General features: G+C 46.8%; 1 protein-coding gene across 4 annotated transcripts in view; it reads left to right on the top strand.

Annotated features, from left to right (window-relative positions):
• The window catches only part of CARD11 (caspase recruitment domain family member 11), a 140,098-nt gene that overhangs the window by 87,776 nt on the left and 33,658 nt on the right, over positions 1 to 18,664 (top strand). For all 4 annotated transcript variants that reach the window (XM_050785657.1, XM_050785654.1, XM_050785655.1 and 1 more), the window contains exons 3-9: positions 6,713 to 6,925; positions 8,554 to 8,691; positions 9,959 to 10,284; positions 15,064 to 15,243; positions 16,524 to 16,676; positions 17,323 to 17,448; positions 18,095 to 18,292. In XM_050785657.1, coding sequence (XP_050641614.1) covers positions 6,713 to 6,925; positions 8,554 to 8,691; positions 9,959 to 10,284; positions 15,064 to 15,243; positions 16,524 to 16,676; positions 17,323 to 17,448; positions 18,095 to 18,292 — 1,334 coding nt within the window. The remainder of the gene's footprint in view (positions 1 to 6,712; positions 6,926 to 8,553; positions 8,692 to 9,958; positions 10,285 to 15,063; positions 15,244 to 16,523; positions 16,677 to 17,322; positions 17,449 to 18,094; positions 18,293 to 18,664) is intronic.

Genomic DNA, 18,664 nt, shown 5'->3' with positions numbered 1-18,664 from the left:
GGTCTCTTAGCCGGGCATGGTGGTGTGCGCCTATAGTCCCAGCTACTTAGGAGGCTGAGGTAGGAGGATTGCTGGAGCCTGGGAGGTCGAGGCTGCAGAGAGCTATGATGAGGTAGGAGCGTCCCTTTCATCTCTGCTTCAGAAAGATTTTGCCCTAGTTATTTCCTGCTTAGCTGACAGGCTGCTGAGGTGGCTGCACCGGGTCACCCCAGTCCCGGGAGGAAGGCTTTCTATGTCACTGAGCACTCTTGTAACAGGTGGTTGGCATGTGTCAACTACAACCTCCTTGTTCATGAAGGCTGATAAGTAATGCTTCTTGGTCCATCCAGACCTGCCCGTCTTCTTGCCTTGAACTGCTGTTTAATTCCTAGGCACGTGCCTTCTGACCCCGCAAAAGGTGTAAGCTTCTTAACACCTGACTTTCAGCTCTCTTGTGCATTCATGGCGCTGAGCAAGTCTTTGTGCTAAGTAGATGTATTTACTAGTTAGGAGGCTTTGGGCTTGCAAATCACAGTTGACTCAACTTCACAAGGCTTGGAACAAAGAGCATTTATGTTTTACAGGAGTCCAGAGGTGGGAGGAGCCCAGTGCTGGTTCATTCAGTGCCCAGGAGATGACATCAAGGACCGAGGATCTTTCCAGTCCTCACCTCAGGGTGAATCCTCAGGACGGCAGAGCAGAGAGCTGGAAAGACCCTCGGTCCTTGATGTCACCCGAGGGATACGGGCTGAGGTGCAGTGACCCAAACTATCACATCCATCTTTACACACTCACACAGCCAAAAGCCCAAGGACAAGGTATCCCTGTTAAAGATAAAGGAAAGCCTTCAGAGCCGCCCCCAGTGCGTGTTCCTGCAGGTTGCATGGCCAAAAGCACTTCACCGGCTTGTTTCTACACTACTGGTAGAGACCAAACGACGGCCGCTCTTTGCGGCTCAAAAGATATTCAGCCTCCCTGAAGCATCAGACTGCCTGGTTTTTGGGGGGAAAAAAAGGGGGGTTCCGTTAGCAGGAAGTCAAGGGGTAGTGTGGAGAGACACCAGCAGTGCCTGCCACCTAGTCAATAAATAATTCGTTGAATAAAATTCTTAGGCTGTCCACTTCTTGAAAATAATAAAAGCAAGTACATTTTCCTTTGTGAATGCAAATGATCACATGGTCATGTTGTCAGAATGAGCCATTGTTGTGGGCATGTCTATGATGTTGCTGGCTATGACTCAGGTGGCCAGTGCCATGTGTTAGCAAAAGGCTTATAGAGGTCAGGACTTAAGGCAGTGAACTAAGGAGGTTGTCATCTGTGCAAAGTTCATTGGATTGAATGCAGACCGAATCCTCATTTTTAATTACTTTAAATATAACTTTTGCTCATGACAGCAAATAGACATTTTTACTCAAGGCACTTGGGTTGCAGGGAACAAAATCACCCCTGAAATATCTCAAATTGACCAAGAGTGGTGGCTCATGCTTGTAATCTCAGCACTTTGGGAGGCTGAGATAGGAGGATCATTTGAGGCCAGGAGTTTGAGACTAGTCTGGGCAAACTACAGCATGGTGGTGCATGCCTGTAGTGAGACCCTGTCTCTACCAAAAAGGTTCAAAATAGCCAGGGGTGGAGGTATACACCTGTAGTCCTAGCCACTCAGGAGGCTGAGATGGGAGGATTGCTTGAGCCCAAGAGTTTGAGGCTGCCATGAGCTAGGATTGCCCCACTGCATTCCAGCCTGGGTGGCAGAGCGAAACTCTGTCTCTAAAAATAATTTTTTAAAAAAATTTAATGGCTCAAATTAATGGGGAAGGTGGAGGGATATAGAAGGCCTACAACAAGGACCAGACACCACAGAAGGCCAAGGCTCATGAGGTTGGGAACTGAGTTATGCACCAAGAGAGATGACCTCGGCCATCCGCTTCTCATGGAACCTCGTGGTCTCGCCATGGTGCCACTTGGCAGACCAGCTTCCTCTGCTTGTCTCTTCTCTGCCCTGATAGCCTTGACCTGCCTGCATGTCTCTTCACCCTGGCTGAGCTCCAACCTCCATGGCTACACCAATGCCACCTTCTAGCTCAGTTGCCCCCAGCACACTCACCCATCCCACCACATATGAAATCCCCAGGTCCAGAAATTTGGCTGTGGCTAAAGAACATCTCATAATGATAAAATGGTCAATCCACTGGGAAGCTATAAGAGTTATACGCATGTGCACCTATCAGAGCCCCAGATACATGAAGCAAAGACAGACAGAGCTGGAGGGAGAGATACACAATTCAACAATAAGAGTTGAAGACGTTGGCTGGGCGCAGTGGCTCATGCCTGTAGTCCCAGCACTTTGGGAGGCCGAGGCAGGTGGATCACCTGAGGTCAGGAGTTCGAGACCAGCCTGGCCAAAATGGATAAACCCAGTCTCCACTAAAAATACAAAATTAGCCAGGTGTGGTGACAGGCGCCTGTAATCCTAGCTACTCGGGAGGCTGAGGCAGGAGAATCACTTGAACCCGGGAGGCAGACGTTGCAGTGAGCTGAGATCACGCCATTGCACTCCAGCCTGGGTGACAGAGTGAGACTCTGTCTCACAAAAAAAAAAAAGAGTTGAAGACGTTATTACTCTACTTTCAATAATGGATAGAACAACTAGGCAGAAGATCAACAAATAAGAGACTTGCACAACACTATAAACAAACCAGACCTGGCCGGGCTTGGTGGCTCACACCTGTAATCCCAGCATTGGGGGAGGCCAACGCAGGTGGATTACTTGAGATCAGGAATTCGAGACCATCCTGGCCAACATGATGAAACCCTGTCTCTACTAAAAATACAAAAATTAGCCAGACGCGCTGGCGGGAAGCCAGGAAGCGGAACCTGGAGTGAGTAACGACTGCACCACTGCACTCCAGCCTGGGTGACAGAGAGAGGCTCTGTCTCAAAAAAAAAAAAAATCAGACCTAACAGACATCTGTAGTACACTCCATCTGATAGCAGCAGAATAATACATTAATCTATGAACTAAGTTCCTCCCAAAATCAGTTTGGCCTCTGCCCAGGAATGAACAAGGACAGCTTGGAGGTTAGAAGCAAGATGGAATTGGTTACGTCAGATCTCTTTCACTGTCAGAATTTTTGTTACAAATTTTGCAAAGGCAATTTTACCTCCTCTCTTACAAAAGTAGAAAAAGAAGTGCTAACTAAACCTAAAGCAATGAAAAGAAAGGAAATAATCAAGACTAGAGTAGAAGAAAATGAACCTGAGAATAGAAAAGGAATACAGAGAATTAATGAAACCAAAAGTTGGTTCTTTGATATATCAACAAAATAAGAGAAGATGCAAATTACTAGAATCAGAAATGAAAGGGGGGAAATTATAACTGAACTTACAGAGATAAAAAGAATTATGAAGGGAACTGTGAGCAATTGCTGCCAATAAATTGGATAACTTAAATATAGTGGACAAATTCCTAGAAAGACACAAACTACTGAAACTGGCTCAAGACAAACAGAAAATATGAACAGACCTGTAATAAGTAAGGAGGCTGAATTTGTAAAAATAATCTACAAAGAAAAACCCATGCCCAGCTGTCTTCACTTGTAAGTTCTACCAAACAAAAGAAAAATTAATACCAATTCTTAAAAGCCGCTTCCAAAAAGCAGGAGAGGAAGCAACACTTCCTAAATCATTCTGAGGCCAATATCAAAACCAGACAATGACATCACAGGAATAGAAATACCCTGATATACCCTGATATCAAAACCAGACAATGACATCACAGGAAAAGAAAACTACAGACCAATATCTCCTATGAATATGAATGCAAAAATCCTATTTTTAAAAACTGGCTAATTAAATCCAGCAACATATAAAAAGAATTATATACCATGACCACATGGGATTTATGCCAGGAATATAAGGTTGGTTTAACAGCTGAAAGTCAGGTAGTGTAACCATATCGATAGAATAAAAAACAAAAACCACACGGCAGCCTCAATAAATGCAGAAAAAGCATCTGACAAAATTAAGAACACTTTCGGGGTAAAAACATTCAATAAACCAAGAAGGTAAGAAAACTTCCTCAACCTGATAAAGGACATCTATTCTAAAAACAAAAGCAAAAGCCTACAGCTAATGTCATACTTGACAGTGAAAGACTGGATGCTGTCTGCTAACATCAGTAACAAAACAAGGATTCCTGCTGTCAACACTTCTATCTAACATAGTACTGGAGGTATTTTAGCCAGAGCAATTAGGCAAGGAAGAAAAATAAAAGGCACCCAGATTGGAAAAACAGAAGTAAAACTATCTTTATCTGCAAATGACATGATCTTATATATAGGATATCATAAGGTGTCTCTAACAAATTATGAGAACTAATAAATGATTTCACAAGGTTGCAGAATACGAGGTCAATATACAAAAATAAATTATATATCTATAGACCAGCAATGAATATTCCACAAATGAAATTAAGAAAAAAACTCCCATTTATAATGTCATCAAACATAATGAAGTACTTAGGAATATATTTAACAAAAGAAGTGCAAGATTTGTACACTGAGAACTATGAAACATTGCTGAAAGAAATTAAAGAAGATTTAAAGAAAGACATCCCCATGTTCACAGATCAGAAGATTCAATATTGTTAGGTAGCAGTACTCCCCAAATTGATCTAGATATTCAGCAGATTCACTACCAAAATACCAACTGCATTTTTTTGCACAAATTGACATCCTAATCCCAAAATCCGTAAGAGTTGTAAAAGGCACCTAATAGCCAAAACAATCTTGAAAAAGAACAAGTTTGGGAGACTCATACTTCCCAATTTCAAGGCCTACTACAAATCTACAAATCTTCAATAATCAAGACAATGTAGTACTATCATAAGGATACACATATAGATCAATGGAATAGAATCAATAGTGCAAAAACAAATGTTTACTTTTATGGTCAGTTGATTGTCAACAAGGGTAGCAAAATCATTCAATGGGGAAAGAATAGTCTTTTCAAACAAACTGTGCTTGGACAACTGGACATCCACACACAAAAGAATGCAGTTGGACCCCTACCTCACACCATACACAAAAATTAACTCAAAATGGATCATCCTCAACGTAAGAACTAAGGTATAATATTCAAAGGAAAAAAACAGGAGTAAACCTTCATCATCTTGAATTAGACAATGGTGTTTTAGATACATGCCAAGAGCACAAGTGAAAAAAAGAAAAAAATAAATTACCTCAAAATTTAAAAGTTTTATGCTACAAACAATGCTTTTAAGAAAGGGAAGACAACTGACAGAATGAGAGAAATATTTGCAAGTCATATATCTGATAAGTGGCTTGCATCCAGAATACATAACAAAATCCTACAACTCAATAATAAAAAGACAAACAACACAATTTTAAAATGGGCAAAGGATTTGAATAGACATTTCTCAATGCACAAATGGCCAATATGCACATGAAAAGATGTTCAACATCGTTAGTCATTAGGGAAATGCAAATCAAAACCACAATGAGATGCTACTTCACACTCAGTAGGAGAGCTGTAATAAAAAAAGGCAGACAATAACAAGTGTTAGCAAGAATATGGAGGAATTAAAACCCTCATGGCTTGCTGGTGGCAATGTAAAATGATGCAGCTGCTTTGGAAAACAGTTTGGCAGTTCCTCAAAATGTTAAATATAGAGTTGCCATATGGCCTAACAATCCACTCCTATGTATCTACCCAAGGGAAATAAAAACATACAGTCACACAAAAACTGGTATATGAACGTTCATAGCAGCATTGTTCATAATAGACAAAAGGCAGAAACTCAAATGTCCATTAGTGAATGAACAGACAAGCAAAATGTGGTGTGTCCATGCAATGAAAAAATCACTGAGCAATTTCAAATAAATGAAGTCCTGATACATGCTACAACAGGAACAAACCTTGAAAAGTTGCTAAGCGAAAGAAGCCAGCCATGAAAGACCATAAATTGTAGGATTTCACTTGTATAAAATGTACAGAAAAGGCAAATCTATACAGACAGAAGGTGAATGAGTAGTTACACGGGATGGAGGGGCAGGGATTAGAGGGAAATTGAGAGTGGCTAATAAAGGGTGAGGAGCTTCTTTTTGAAATGATGGAAATGTTTTTAAATTGATTGTGGTGGTGGTTGCACAATTCTATGAATATACTAAAATCACTGAATTGAACATATTAAAAAGTTAACTTGTATAGTATGTGAATTATATCACAATAAAGCTGTTTTTAAAAATGAATGACTTAGATCTGTATGTATCCACCTAGATAAATCTCAAAAAAAAAATGTAGAGGGAGAAAAACATGTTGAAAAAGGAAATATACAGTATGACACCATTTATGTGAAATTTTAAAACAAAAACCAATAGCATATATTGTTTAGGGAACTATACATTTTTAGTAAGACATAAAAACTTGGATGGAAAGGGTAGACTGCAACCGCAGGATTTTCCCTCTCTGCCCTATAAATAATCTTTTAAAAATTTTATGGCTTAAACTTCCATTGTTTATGTTTAGTATATAAGGAAATACATATTTTTATATTCATACCCCCTTTCTTAGATAAAAGGTAAAATGCCATATATACTTTACTGTACGGGACTTTTTTTTAACTTAATATATTCTAGAGATCACTCCAGAGGAGTTTATACAGCTGTTCCGGTGAGACTCTTTTATTAAGCTTGTTGGGGTTTATGTCTAAAAGGAGGAGGGCCAGAGATGGATGACTACATGGAGACACTGAAGGATGAAGAGGACGCCTTGTGGGAGAATGTGGAGTGTAACCGGCACATGCTCAGCCGCTACATCAACCCCGCCAAGCTCACGCCCTACCTGCGTCAGTGTAAGGTCATTGATGAGCAGGATGAAGATGAAGTGCTTAATGCTCCTATGCTGCCGTCCAAGATCAACCGGGCAGGTAACCTTAGGACCTCTTTGTGGGAGAGGGAGGGCTACAGCACAAGGCAACTTCCAGACATACCCTTTGGTAGCTGTACCAAAATGAGGTTGCTGTAGGTCAGGGATTTTTAAACTGGGGTCCACAGACCACCACCCACTCATCTGTGTATAGAACTCAAGCTGTCTGTGTATAGAACGCAAAGAATACGTAAGCGGGGAGTGGGGAAGAAATGCCGTCTTTATTTTACTAACCTCAACAGCAATTTAGCATTGCCCTCAATTGCAAATGTCAGGAGGCCACGAATTACAGTAGTGATTAATAACTCCTGTGACTTAGGCAACAATGAAAATTACAGATCTCTTCCTATCACTACAGCTACTGCAAATCTCTCAAAATGCCACTTACACTCATCTCTCTTTCAAAATTACAGTAGTGATTAGATCTGCCAAGAGGTCTTGTTATTTAGTGCATTAATAAAGAAGTACGTTACTGAAACACAAATTTATTTAATATTTGATAACTGGATTTTATTATAATTGGTTTCTTTTGTAATCTGATGTACTTTATCTGTTTAAAAATATTATTCCAAGAAGGGTGCCACAGGCTTTTCTAGCCTGACTTCCGGGGGGGGGGTGGGTAGGACACTTTATCATATTCAGTAAAGGTAATAAATATGGTTTATGAAGCTTGTTTTAATTGTATATTATGTACATGTGTATACACATGTATTTGTAGAGTTATCTTTGTGGTCACTAGACCACAATGTTAAATGTTTTTCTTTCTACGGATCAGTTTAGAAGGTTTGATAATCACTGTCCCCCAGCGTGGCTGGTGGTAAATGGCTCATCAGCTGCGACTCTCTGGCATCCATGGCAGACATCACTAATCAGCATGTTTTCCCACTGAGCTTGGATGTAACTTTGGAATATTTCTCAAAACAGTACTGCAGGCAGCTTCACCAAACCATCGGGGTTGACATCACATCAAATGTATTTCTTCCATCCGTCCTAAGGAAAAGGTCGAGTTTTAAGACCTACCTTTCTTCTTCTATATCTCAGAAGAAATATCTGAAAATAAAATGTTGAAGGAAGGGCCCAGAAATGTAAGCAATAAGCGGAATCAATAGTATAGAAACTGGGACCTGCTGGGGAAATTACACTTAAGGTGTTTCCAGGTTGTGTCATAATCCCAAAGAAAAGCCTAGAACTATCCCTGCTTCCTATGATTTTTCCTAGCCCCTCACCCAAATATTTATCTTCCTGCTCTCAATCCCAGAGAACCATATATCATTCCATAATTTTTATCGTGCTTCCAACCTCCTTCAGTCATAGAAGACCTGGTGCCTACATGGTTCATTTTGGCCCTGGTCAGTTGGGAAACTTCAAAACTGGGGTGGCAATTCCATTTATCCTGGTTCTACCAATTTATTAGAAAAAGAAAACGAATGCTCAATGAATCCCTGCGGGGGGCCTGGCACTTTGATTTACGTCATCTGGGCTCCAAGATACAACTCAGAAGTGATAGAATGTGGGGAGACTGTCTTCTTAGAGTTGACTGAAGGACACAAGTCCAGGATGAGACCAGCCACAGGGACTTGTGTTCCATCAGGTATGTATTCTCACAGAGTGATCTGGTCTTTCCCCTAGGCCGGCTGTTGGACATTCTACATACCAAGGGGCAAAGGGGCTATGTGGTCTTCTTGGAGAGCCTGGAATTTTATTACCCCGAGCTGTACAAACTGGTGACTGGGAAAGAGCCCACCCGGAGATTCTCCACTATTGTGGGTAAGTGCTTTTGCCATTGGGAACATCTGGACTCTAATAGGAGGGGCGTATGAGTGTGTGTGTGTGTCCTCAGTAGTGGCATGGTTCTAAAGCTGTGAATCTATGACATATAGAACTGGGGTCTGTCAACCACTTATTTTGCTTGATGATGAAAGATAGGTTAACAGGGGCAAAGTGAAGCAGGAGCCAAGAGAAGTGGGTGTTCACGGACCATCCCCCACGAATGGCGCCGAGTGGAACTCAAGTTCATTCTACCCAGTAGATCTTGTCCTTGCCTTGACTGCATTCTTTGGAGTGTCTCACAGGCCAGAGCCCTTGAGCATCTTGCTTTCTTAATCTTCCTTTCTATAACATTCTTGAATCAGTCTTCTCTCCCTCCCCAACACTTCCCACAGTCCAGACTCTCACAACCCCATCAACTCTCTATATCAATTCCCGATCTGTTTCAGTGCTTTCTCCATTCTTCCTCCCTTATTTAAAACCCTCTGGTGGTTTTTCATTGTTTCTTTGTAAAGACCCAGGTCTTGTCCAAGCACAGTGCCTCATGCCTGAAATTCCTACACTTTTGGAGGCTGCAGCCACAGAATTGCTTGAACCCAGGAGTTTTAGGCTGCAATAAGCTATGATCATGCCCCTGCATTCCAGCCTGGGTGACAGAGTGAGACCCTGTTTTAAAATATAAAAAAGACCCAGGTCTTTAATGCAGCCCACAAGGACCCTTCATGATCCAGTCCCTGCTGACACCCCCAGCCTCACCTTTCTCTTCTATCTCTCTCCTTAAGCCACTTTGGTCTTTGTTCAGTTCCTGAAATATGCCAGGTTCCTCCCTTCTCCCCATATGGCCTTGGCAATGTTGTTCCCCTTTCCTAGAATGCCTCTTCCCTCCCGAACTTAACATTGTACCTCAACCATCAGGAGCCTTCTCCAACCCCCTCTGCCCACGAGGCTGGATCTGGGCCTCTGCCACACACTCTCATAGCTCCATCTACCTTTACTTTGTGAAATCCTCACGGTCTGTAATTCTGTTTGTGGTGATCATTTGATTTTTTAAAAATGCGTTTCTCTTATTACACCATAAGCTCTCCCGGGGCCAAAGCTGTAAGTCTTGCTCACTCTGAATCCCCAGTAGCTCGTGGGCAGAGTGAGTAAAGAGCTCGGCACAACGTTGGTGAGTGAGTGAGTGAATGAATGGCACCTGCCCTGCGTCTGGAACCTCCTTTTTCCACTTCCCAGTCCTCAGGCCTGACTGGGTGCCCCCTCTCCACAGTGGAGGAGGGCCACGAGGGCCTCACGCACTTCCTGATGAACGAGGTCATCAAGCTGCAGCAGCAGATGAAGGCCAAGGATCTGCAACGCTGCGAGCTGCTGGCCAGGTTGCGGCAGCTGGAGGATGAGAAAAAGCAGATGACGCTGACGCGCGTGGAGTTGCTGACCTTCCAGGAGCGGTACTACAAGATGAAGGAAGAGCGGGACAGCTACAATGACGAGCTGGTCAAGGTGAAGGACGACAACTACAACTTAGCCATGCGCTACGCACAGCTCAGTGAGGAGAAGAACATGGCGGTCATGAGGAGCCGAGACCTTCAACTCGAGGTGAGGGGTGTCCAAGGGCTACTCTGGGGGAAACAAATGTCACCAGGGCTCAGGTCCCCCATAAAGCAGGTACAAGCACATGCACATGGTCTCCCAGAACTTCGTGCCAGCCAGGTGAGAGGGAATGGAGGACACAGAGCCTCTGGGGGTCCTGCGTCCACCATGCGCCTGCGCCGGTACCCATAGTGCTTAGAGCTACCGGGTCAGCGCCTACATCCCCTATGCGCATGGGCAGACATGCGCACAAGGACGGACCCAGTACGGCTTTCCACCTCTGGGTCCAGAGTCGCCTTGTGCATGCGCACTCAGACCCGGTGGGGCTCCTGGAATGGCGCACTGCGCAAATGAATTAAGGAGATTTACATCTTTCTTTTGTCTTTTTTCTTTTCTTTTCCTTTCTTTTTTTTCTTTTCCTTCTTTCCTTTCCTTTTCCTTCCTTCTTCCCACCTTCCTTCCTTCCTCTTTCCCTCCTCTTCCTCTCTTTTCTTCCTTCTTCCTTCCTTCCTTTCTTTTCTTTCTTTCTTTTCTTTCTTTTTTTTTTTTTGAGACAGGGTCTTCCACTGCCCAGGCTGCAGTGGTGCGATCATGGCTTGGCTCACTGCACCCTTGACCTCCTAGACTCAAGCGATCCTCCTGTCTCAGCCTCCAAAGTAGCTGGGACTACAGGTGCCCGCCATCACACCAGGCTATTCTTTCAATTTTTTTTTGTAGAAAAGGGGTCTCGCTATTTTGCCCAGGCTGGTCTGCAACTCCTGGGCTCAAGTGATCCACCTGCCTTGGCCTTCCAAAGTGGTGGGATTACAGGTATGAGCCACTGCACCCAGCCTCATTCATTCTTTCTGTTTATTGAGTGCCACCAGGTACCAGGCTTTTTGTTTTTTGTTTTTTGGGGTTTTTTTGGACAGAGTCTCACTCTGTCACCCAAGCTGGAGTGTAGTGGTGTGATCACAGCTCACTGTAGCTTTGGCCTTGCAGGCTCAGGTGATCCTCCCGACTTAGCCTCCCAAGTAGCTGGGACTATAGGTACGTGCTATGCCAGCTACCTTTTTTCTATTTTTTTCCTACCCGCCTCCCTTTTTCTATTTTTAGTAGAGACAGCTTTTTGCCATGTTGCCCAGGCTGGACTCAGGCAACCTGCCCACCTTGGCCTCCCAAAGTGCTGGGATTACAGGTGTAAGCCACCACGCCTGGCCCCCAGGCTCTTTTCCAGGGATACATAGCTCAAGACTAAAACCCTGCTGTGGTGGAACTAACATTGTAATCAGAAAACAAATGCATAAATACTTGGTAGAAATGAGTGTTCTCAAGAAGAGAAGACAGGGCGTGAGGACAGAACATGAGGGTTGCTACTTTAAATAGGGTGGCCAGGAAAGGTCTCTGAGAAGGAGACACATGAACAGAGATCTGAAGGGATGAAAGGAGCCATCCATGCAAGTCTCAGGGGGAAAGCACTTGCAAAGGCCACAAGCAGGAGGCATGTTTTTTTGTTTCTGTTTTTGTTTTCGAAGAAATAGCAGGAAGGCTGGGCTTGGTGGCTCACACCTGTAATCCCAGCATTTTGGGAGGCCAAGGTGGGAGGATTGCTTCAGTCCAGGAGTTTGAGACCAGCACGGGTAACCTGACAAAAACCGCATCTCTACAGAAATAAGCCAGGCATGGTGGTATGTGCCTGTAGTTCAGGGGGATAAGGCAGGATGATTGCCTGAGTCCAGAAGGTCGAGCTGCAATGAGCCATGCCTGTCGAAAAAGAGAGAGAGAGAGAAAGAGAGAGAGAGAAAGAGAGAGAGAGAAGAAGAAGGAGGGAGGGAGGGAGGGAGACAGGGAGGGAGGGAAGGAAGGAAGGAAGGAAGGAAGGAAGGAAGGAAGGAAGGAAGGAAGGAGGGGAAGGGAGGGAGGGAGGGAGGGAGGGAGGGAGGGAGGGAGGGAGGGAGGAAGGAAGGAAGGAGAGGGAGGGAGGGAGGAAGGAAGGGGAGGGAGGGAGGAAAGAAGGAGAGGGAGGGAGGAAGGAAGGAGAGGGAGGGAGGAAGGAAGGAAGGAAGGAAAGGGAGAGAGGAAGGGAGAGAAGAAGGGAGAGAGGAAGGAAGGAAGGAAGGAGAGGCAGGGAGAGAGGGAGGGAGGAAGGAAGGAAGGAGAGGGAGAGTGGAAGGGAGAGAGGAAGGAAGGAAGAAAGGAAGGAGAGGGAGGGAGGGAAGGAGGGAGGGAGGAAGGAAAGAAGGAAGGAGATGGAGGAAGGAAGGAGGGAAGGAAGGAAGGAAGGGAGGGAGGAAGGAAGGAAGGAAGGAAGGAAGGAAGGAAGGAAGGAAGGAAGGAAAGGAAATGAAAGAGAAAAGAAATAGCAGGAGAGTCAGTGGGGCCAGAGCCAAATAAACAAATGGTGCAGAAGGGAGTGGAAGGGATGGCGGGGTCCAGATCATGGGGCCATGGTAAGAACTTTGGGATTTATTCTAGTTGTGATGAGAAGCCTCTGAAGGATTGAGAGCTGAGGAGTGACGATTTATATCTGAGAAGGATCACTCTGGCTGCTGGGTGGGAAATAGACTCACAGAATATTTATTAAGCACCTGCCACGTGTGAGGCACTGTGCTAAGCGCTGTGGGAGACACGGGGATAAATCACGTGAGCTGTGCTTAGGTCACTTACAGTTTAGTGAAGCAGACAGATCTGTAAACAATCCACCGGGATTCAGGTGAATGGAGTCAGTGGCATAGCTGGCAATAGTGTTTTGGTTAGGAGCATGAGCTTTGTAAGTCCTGTAGTTTTGAGTTCAAATTCTGGCTTTATGCTTTACTACTTACTTAGCTATTGGCTTCAGTTTCCTCATTTGCAGATGGCAATAATGAAAGTAATAGCTGTGCCCTAGGATTGCTGGGATACTGAACCGTAAGCCTTGGGGCAGAGTGGCTGACCCTGTAAGCACCCCGCAATGCTAGCACCCCATGCCTGCTCGTGTGGGACTTGGGACTTAGCATGGGACGCTTGAGTTGAGCTTTGAAGATGCTGAGGAGCTTTTTTTCCTTTTTCTTTTTTTTTTTTTTTTTTTTTTTTTTTTTTTGCATAAGCAGGAGAGATTTCTATGCTGTTTTTACCTAGGATTTGAGGAAGTTAGTCCCTGTAGCAGGGACTTACAAGTTTCTCTCCTGGAACTTTCTCCTGTGTTATGTTTCCCTGGAGATATATTAATAGTGGGAAAGTATAAGTAGAATTTGGAAGAACATATGGCCAGCAGAGTCCCTGGCTGGTTTTCTTGGCCTCAGGCTGCTTCCTGCACGCCCATTTCTTCATCGTCTCAGGTTAATCACTGGGGTGCAGGAGCTGGACTTTTCTCACTAAAGCCACTGCTCTCTACCTGCCAGATTCCTTGAGACGATTCTCCCTCCAAGACTAGGTTTGAAAAAATGACACTCTCCGCTTTGGTGCCTCCTTTCTTTATAGCCCTTGAATGCAACCTTCTTATTTGGGATATTTTAGCCAAGCCAGTGTGTTTGGCACACAGTTTAGTCTCACAAGTTGAAGAAGTCTTCTGCTGGTCCCAGTTCCTGACACTAAACTCTTGAGTGTGAAAATCAGCACATCTCCACTTGTCTCATTTCTAGATGCAATAGCTGCCTCCTCCAGGAAGCCACTCTTTCTGCCACTAAGTCTAGGGAAGTTCTTTAGGCCGGAGATCCTGTGAAATTACAATTAAGTGGATTTCAGGCTATCTTCTTCTTCAGTCACTCTTTCTGCCACTAGGTCTAGGGAAGTTCTTTAGGCCGGAGATCCTCTTAAATTACAATTCAGTTGATTTCAGGCTGTCCTCCTCCTCCTCCTCCTTCTTCTTCTCCTTCTCCTTCTTCTCCTTCTCCTCCTTCTCCTTCTTCTTTCTCTTCTCCTTCTCCTCCTCCTCCCCTACTCCCCCTTATTCTCCTTCTTCTTCCTCCTCTTCTTTCTTCTCCTCCACCTTCTTATTTCTTCTTCTTCTCCGTCTCCTCCTCCTTCTCCTCCTCCTTCATCTTCTTTCTCTTTCTCTTCCTCTTCCTCTGCTCCTTCCTCCTCCTCCTCTCATCCTCCTCTTCTTTCTTCTCCTCCCCCTCTTCTTCCTCTTCTTCCTCTTCCTCTCCTTCCTCCTCTTCCTCTTCTTCTCCTTTCTCTTCTTCTGCTTCCTCTTCTTCTTCCTCTTCTTCCTCTACTTTTCTTCTTCTCCTCCTTCTCCTGCTTTTTCTTTCTTTTTCCTCTTCCTCCTCCTCCTCCTCTTCCTTTTTAGCAACAGTGCTATTTATCCAAATAAAATCTGTATGAAACCTCAAAGAACAAACCACACAAGCAGAGCTGTTCTGGGACGTGAAGTCAGGGTGGACGCCGAGAACCCCGATTTCTCAACCATCTCCTCCTTCCCCCTGGATAACCCTAGGATTCTTCAGGGGAATCCTTGAGTTCTGAGGATCAGAATTTGAAAAACCCATCAGAGAAGGGTGTTGACGTGAGAAACACCAACTTGGATCTCTTTTATCCCAAAATCCATAACCTGTTCCACCCGACAAACGTTGAGGGAATTTTCTCTGAGGTCTGTAGCCCCTTTAGAGCTATTTCTAAATAGACTTATCAGGAACTCTCCATCAATAGGGAGATGATGGTTTGTTTTACTGGAGAAGGTTTCTTGAAGCCCTTCTCTGCCCCTGAAAGAAGGAGGGGCATAACTCAGGTTATGCTGCCAGCCCAGTGGAATCTGGGGTAGCGTTGCCTTTTCTGAGTGTTTCTTGCCACCTGCCTTCTCCCCTCGGCACCCTTGGGGTGTTTCAGATCGATCAGCTAAAGCACCGGTTGAATAAGATGGAGGAGGAATGTAAGCTGGAGAGAAATCAGTCTCTGAAACTGAAGAATGACATTGAAAATCGGCCCAAGAAGGAGCAGGTTCTGGAACTGGAGCGGGAGAATGAAATGCTGAAGACCAAAAACCAGGAACTGCAGTCCATCATCCAGGTGAGGGCCTGGGGGCGGGGCCAGCGCAGGCAGCGGGAGGGTGAGGGCTTGGGGTTGGGGGAGACGATGCACCTGCCAGGGTGTGAGTCCCAGAGCCTCACTCACACCACGCTGACTGCAGGATCACAGACATGCATGCCATCCTTGGGCACCTTTGTCTTCTCCTCTGTAAAGCGGTGACCACCCCACCACGCATTTGTCAGAGACAGGAGATCATACTTGGGAAAACATGTCCTTGTTTGAAGCACTCCAGGAAAATCACCATCCATGTGGAAATCAATGCCCTGGGCACTGTGGGAAGAGACAAGGACTTCTGGGAAACCTACACGCCCTTAAAGATTTCAGAAAACTCAGGCTGGGCGCGGTGGCTCAAGCCTGTAATCCCAGCACTTTGGGAGGCCGAGACGGGCGGATCACGAGGTCAGGAGATCAAGACCATCCTGGCTAACATGGTGAAACCCCGTCTCTACTAAAAAATACAAAAAACTAGCCAGGCGAGGTGGCAGGCGCCTGTAGTCCCAGCTACTCGGGAGGCTGAGGCAGGAGAATGGCGTACACTCGGGCGGCGGAGCTTGCAGTGAGCTGAGATCCGGCCACTGCACTCCAGCCTGGGCGACAGAGCGAGACTCCGTCTCAAAAAAAAAAAAAAAAAAAAAAAGATTTCAGAAAACTCAACTCTAAGCTCTGTGCCACTTGTTCCAACCTCAAATGCCTCCCCGCACTTGTCAAAGTGGAATCACTTGTGGGCATGGAGGAGGAAGCTGCTGAGGAGTGACATCCCAAAACATATCTGCAGGGCAAGAAAAAAAACATGCATCCTCTGGCTCCCTCCAGAACAGTCCCCACCAGGAGCGGCTGCCTGGTATTTAAGGCTCTCTTTCGGAGCCGAGGATGAACCCAGCTTCACCAGAACAGATTCCTCAGTATTTCAGGGACAGCATCTAAAAAGCCGATCCAGCTTCCCTTTGCTGTCACCTGTGAAGTGTTCTAGGTGCACCAGTTGCTTCTCTGCGCTCTAATAAGTGCCAGGGAGAACAAAAGGCCCAGGATACTCCCAAGCAGAAGCCAGTTTTCTGCTTCTTTCCAGGCAATAAACTTCTTAAATGATAAGCTTCTTAGAGACCTCAAGGGACATACATCTCTTCTTGCCTCTACCTTCCAGACACAAAACCTTCTGCCCTGTCCGTGTCTGTTGCTGGCTCTTCTGTCCCCCACCTTCCAGGACCACCTGGCTCCCCACCCCGACCCTGACCCTGTTAAACCTCCTCCCTCCCACCCAGGCTGGAAAGCGCAGCCTGCCAGACTCCGACAAGGCCATCCTGGACATCCTGGAACACGACCGCAAGGAGGCCCTGGAGGACCGGCAGGAGCTGGTCAACAGGATCTACAACCTGCAGGAGGAGGCCCGCCAGGCGGAGGAGCTGCGGGACAAGGTGGGAGCGGGGACCGCCTGCCCAGCAGTGCCCTTGGCCCGCCCCCTTCACACCAGGGGGCAGTGGTGTGTGTCAGCAGGACCTCCCTGACCCCACACTCCTTTCCGGGGACTAGGTCAGACCCCTGGCATAAATCCCCTGTACTTCCCAGTATTCAGCCCCTGGCAGGAGCTGCAGTTTATCAACCTGATGAGGGCCTGGGGGCAGGAGCAATGTGGGCAGAGGAGACGGTGAGGGCTTGGGATTGGGGGAACCAACATACTTGCCAATGTGTGAGTCTCAGAGCCTCACCCACACCTTGCAGATTGCAGGATCCCAGATGTGTCGGCCACCCTTGGGCATTTATAAGCTATTGCACCAGCTGAGCACCAGTGTCCCCCTCCTGATTGAGACCACACTATCCTCCCATACGTTACCTGGTCTGTAGTGGGTTCATGACAATGCCAAGTTCATTGGTCCCCTACCTTGAGCCCCAGTGGTCAGATAGCCGGTTCTCAGAAGGGCAGGCCATGTCCTGACCATGCCAGCTTAGGGAGGGACAGGCCAGCTCCAGCCAGCCGGCGGGAAGGCACGAGCGGAGAACAGCTTTCAACCCTGACCTATTGATTCCTTGATGCACGTATTGATTTCTCTGTGTTGTTCACAGTACCTGGAGGAGAAGGAGGACCTGGAGCTCAAGTGCTCGACCCTGGGGAAGGACTGTGAAATGTACAAGCACCGGATGAATACGGTCATGCTGCAGCTGGAGGAGGTGGAGCGGGAGCGGGACCAGGTACAGGCACCACCTGCAGCATGCAAGGCGGCAAGACTGCACAGCGGGGCCCACACCCCAGGCCACGGGGTCCTTCAGAGTGTTTTGTCCAGTGCAATGTCACTGACAATGCAGGGATCACTCCTGAATCCATCTTTCCCATTTCTGTTCCAACGATGAATTCTATCCCAAAAGGCTTTTGGAAGTCACAGGCATTTGGGTATCAGGGGGCTCTGAGCTGAGCTCCAGCAGCTCCCACAACCAAGCATGGTTCTTAAATGTTGTCTGTTCTCTCAGGTGAGAGGATGGGTTCAGATCCAGCCCTGTCATTCATAAGGTGTATGCCACCCTGACCTCAGTGCCCTCATCTGTAAAATGAGGAAAATTACGGTAGCACCACCTCATAGGGACAGGCCGTGGCCTTCCAGGGATACTGCATCAAATCTCTCAACACGGAGCCTGCCACTAGCAAGGGTCGAACCATCGGCTCTGTGATCGTGTTATTGAAGAAGGCAGTGACTGACACGCCCAGGAGTCAGGCTGCAGATGAGAGTCACAGACGATGTGGCTGGCCCCTGGGTTGGGGATGATGCCTGTCCCTGGGCCCAGCTGGAGTTGACTGGGGTGCGGCCCCCAAAGCGGCCTTTGTCCTGCTTCTCCCCGGCAGGCCTTCCACTCCCGAGACGAAGCCCAGACACAGTACTCGCAGTGCTTAATCGAAAAGGACAAGTACAGGAAGCAGATCCGTGAGCTGGAGGAGAAGAACGACGAGATGAGGATCGAGATGGTGCGGCGGGAGGCCTGCATCGTCAACCTGGAAAGCAAGCTCCGGCGCCTCTCCAAGGACAGCAACAACCTGGACCAGGTGGGCTGGGACAGGCAGGGCCCACGTCTGAAGCCAGGTGCCCCATGGCGCCCACTGAGGGCTGTGGCCAGTCGCCGCCTCCCCGTGGGGCCCCACATCTGAAGCCAGGTGCCCCCTGGTGCCCACTGAGGGCTGTGGCCAGTCGCCGCCTCCCTGTGGGGCCCCACATCTGAAGCCAGGTGCCCCCTGGCGCCCACTGAGGGCTGCGGCCAGTCGCCGCCTCCCCGTGGGGCCCCACATCTGAAGCCAGGTGCCCCCTGGCGCCCACTGAGGGCTGTGGCCAGTTGCCACCTCCCAGTGCAATGAATGGCTCCTTGTCCTTTGTTTAGTTTTGTTTTGTTTTTGAGACGGGGTCTTGCTCTGTTGCCCAGG

This window comes from Macaca thibetana, chromosome 3 (genome assembly GCF_024542745.1).
Source record: "Macaca thibetana thibetana isolate TM-01 chromosome 3, ASM2454274v1, whole genome shotgun sequence".
Taxonomy (NCBI): domain Eukaryota; kingdom Metazoa; phylum Chordata; class Mammalia; order Primates; family Cercopithecidae; genus Macaca; species Macaca thibetana.
This window is presented reverse-complemented; position numbering and strand designations above follow the sequence as displayed.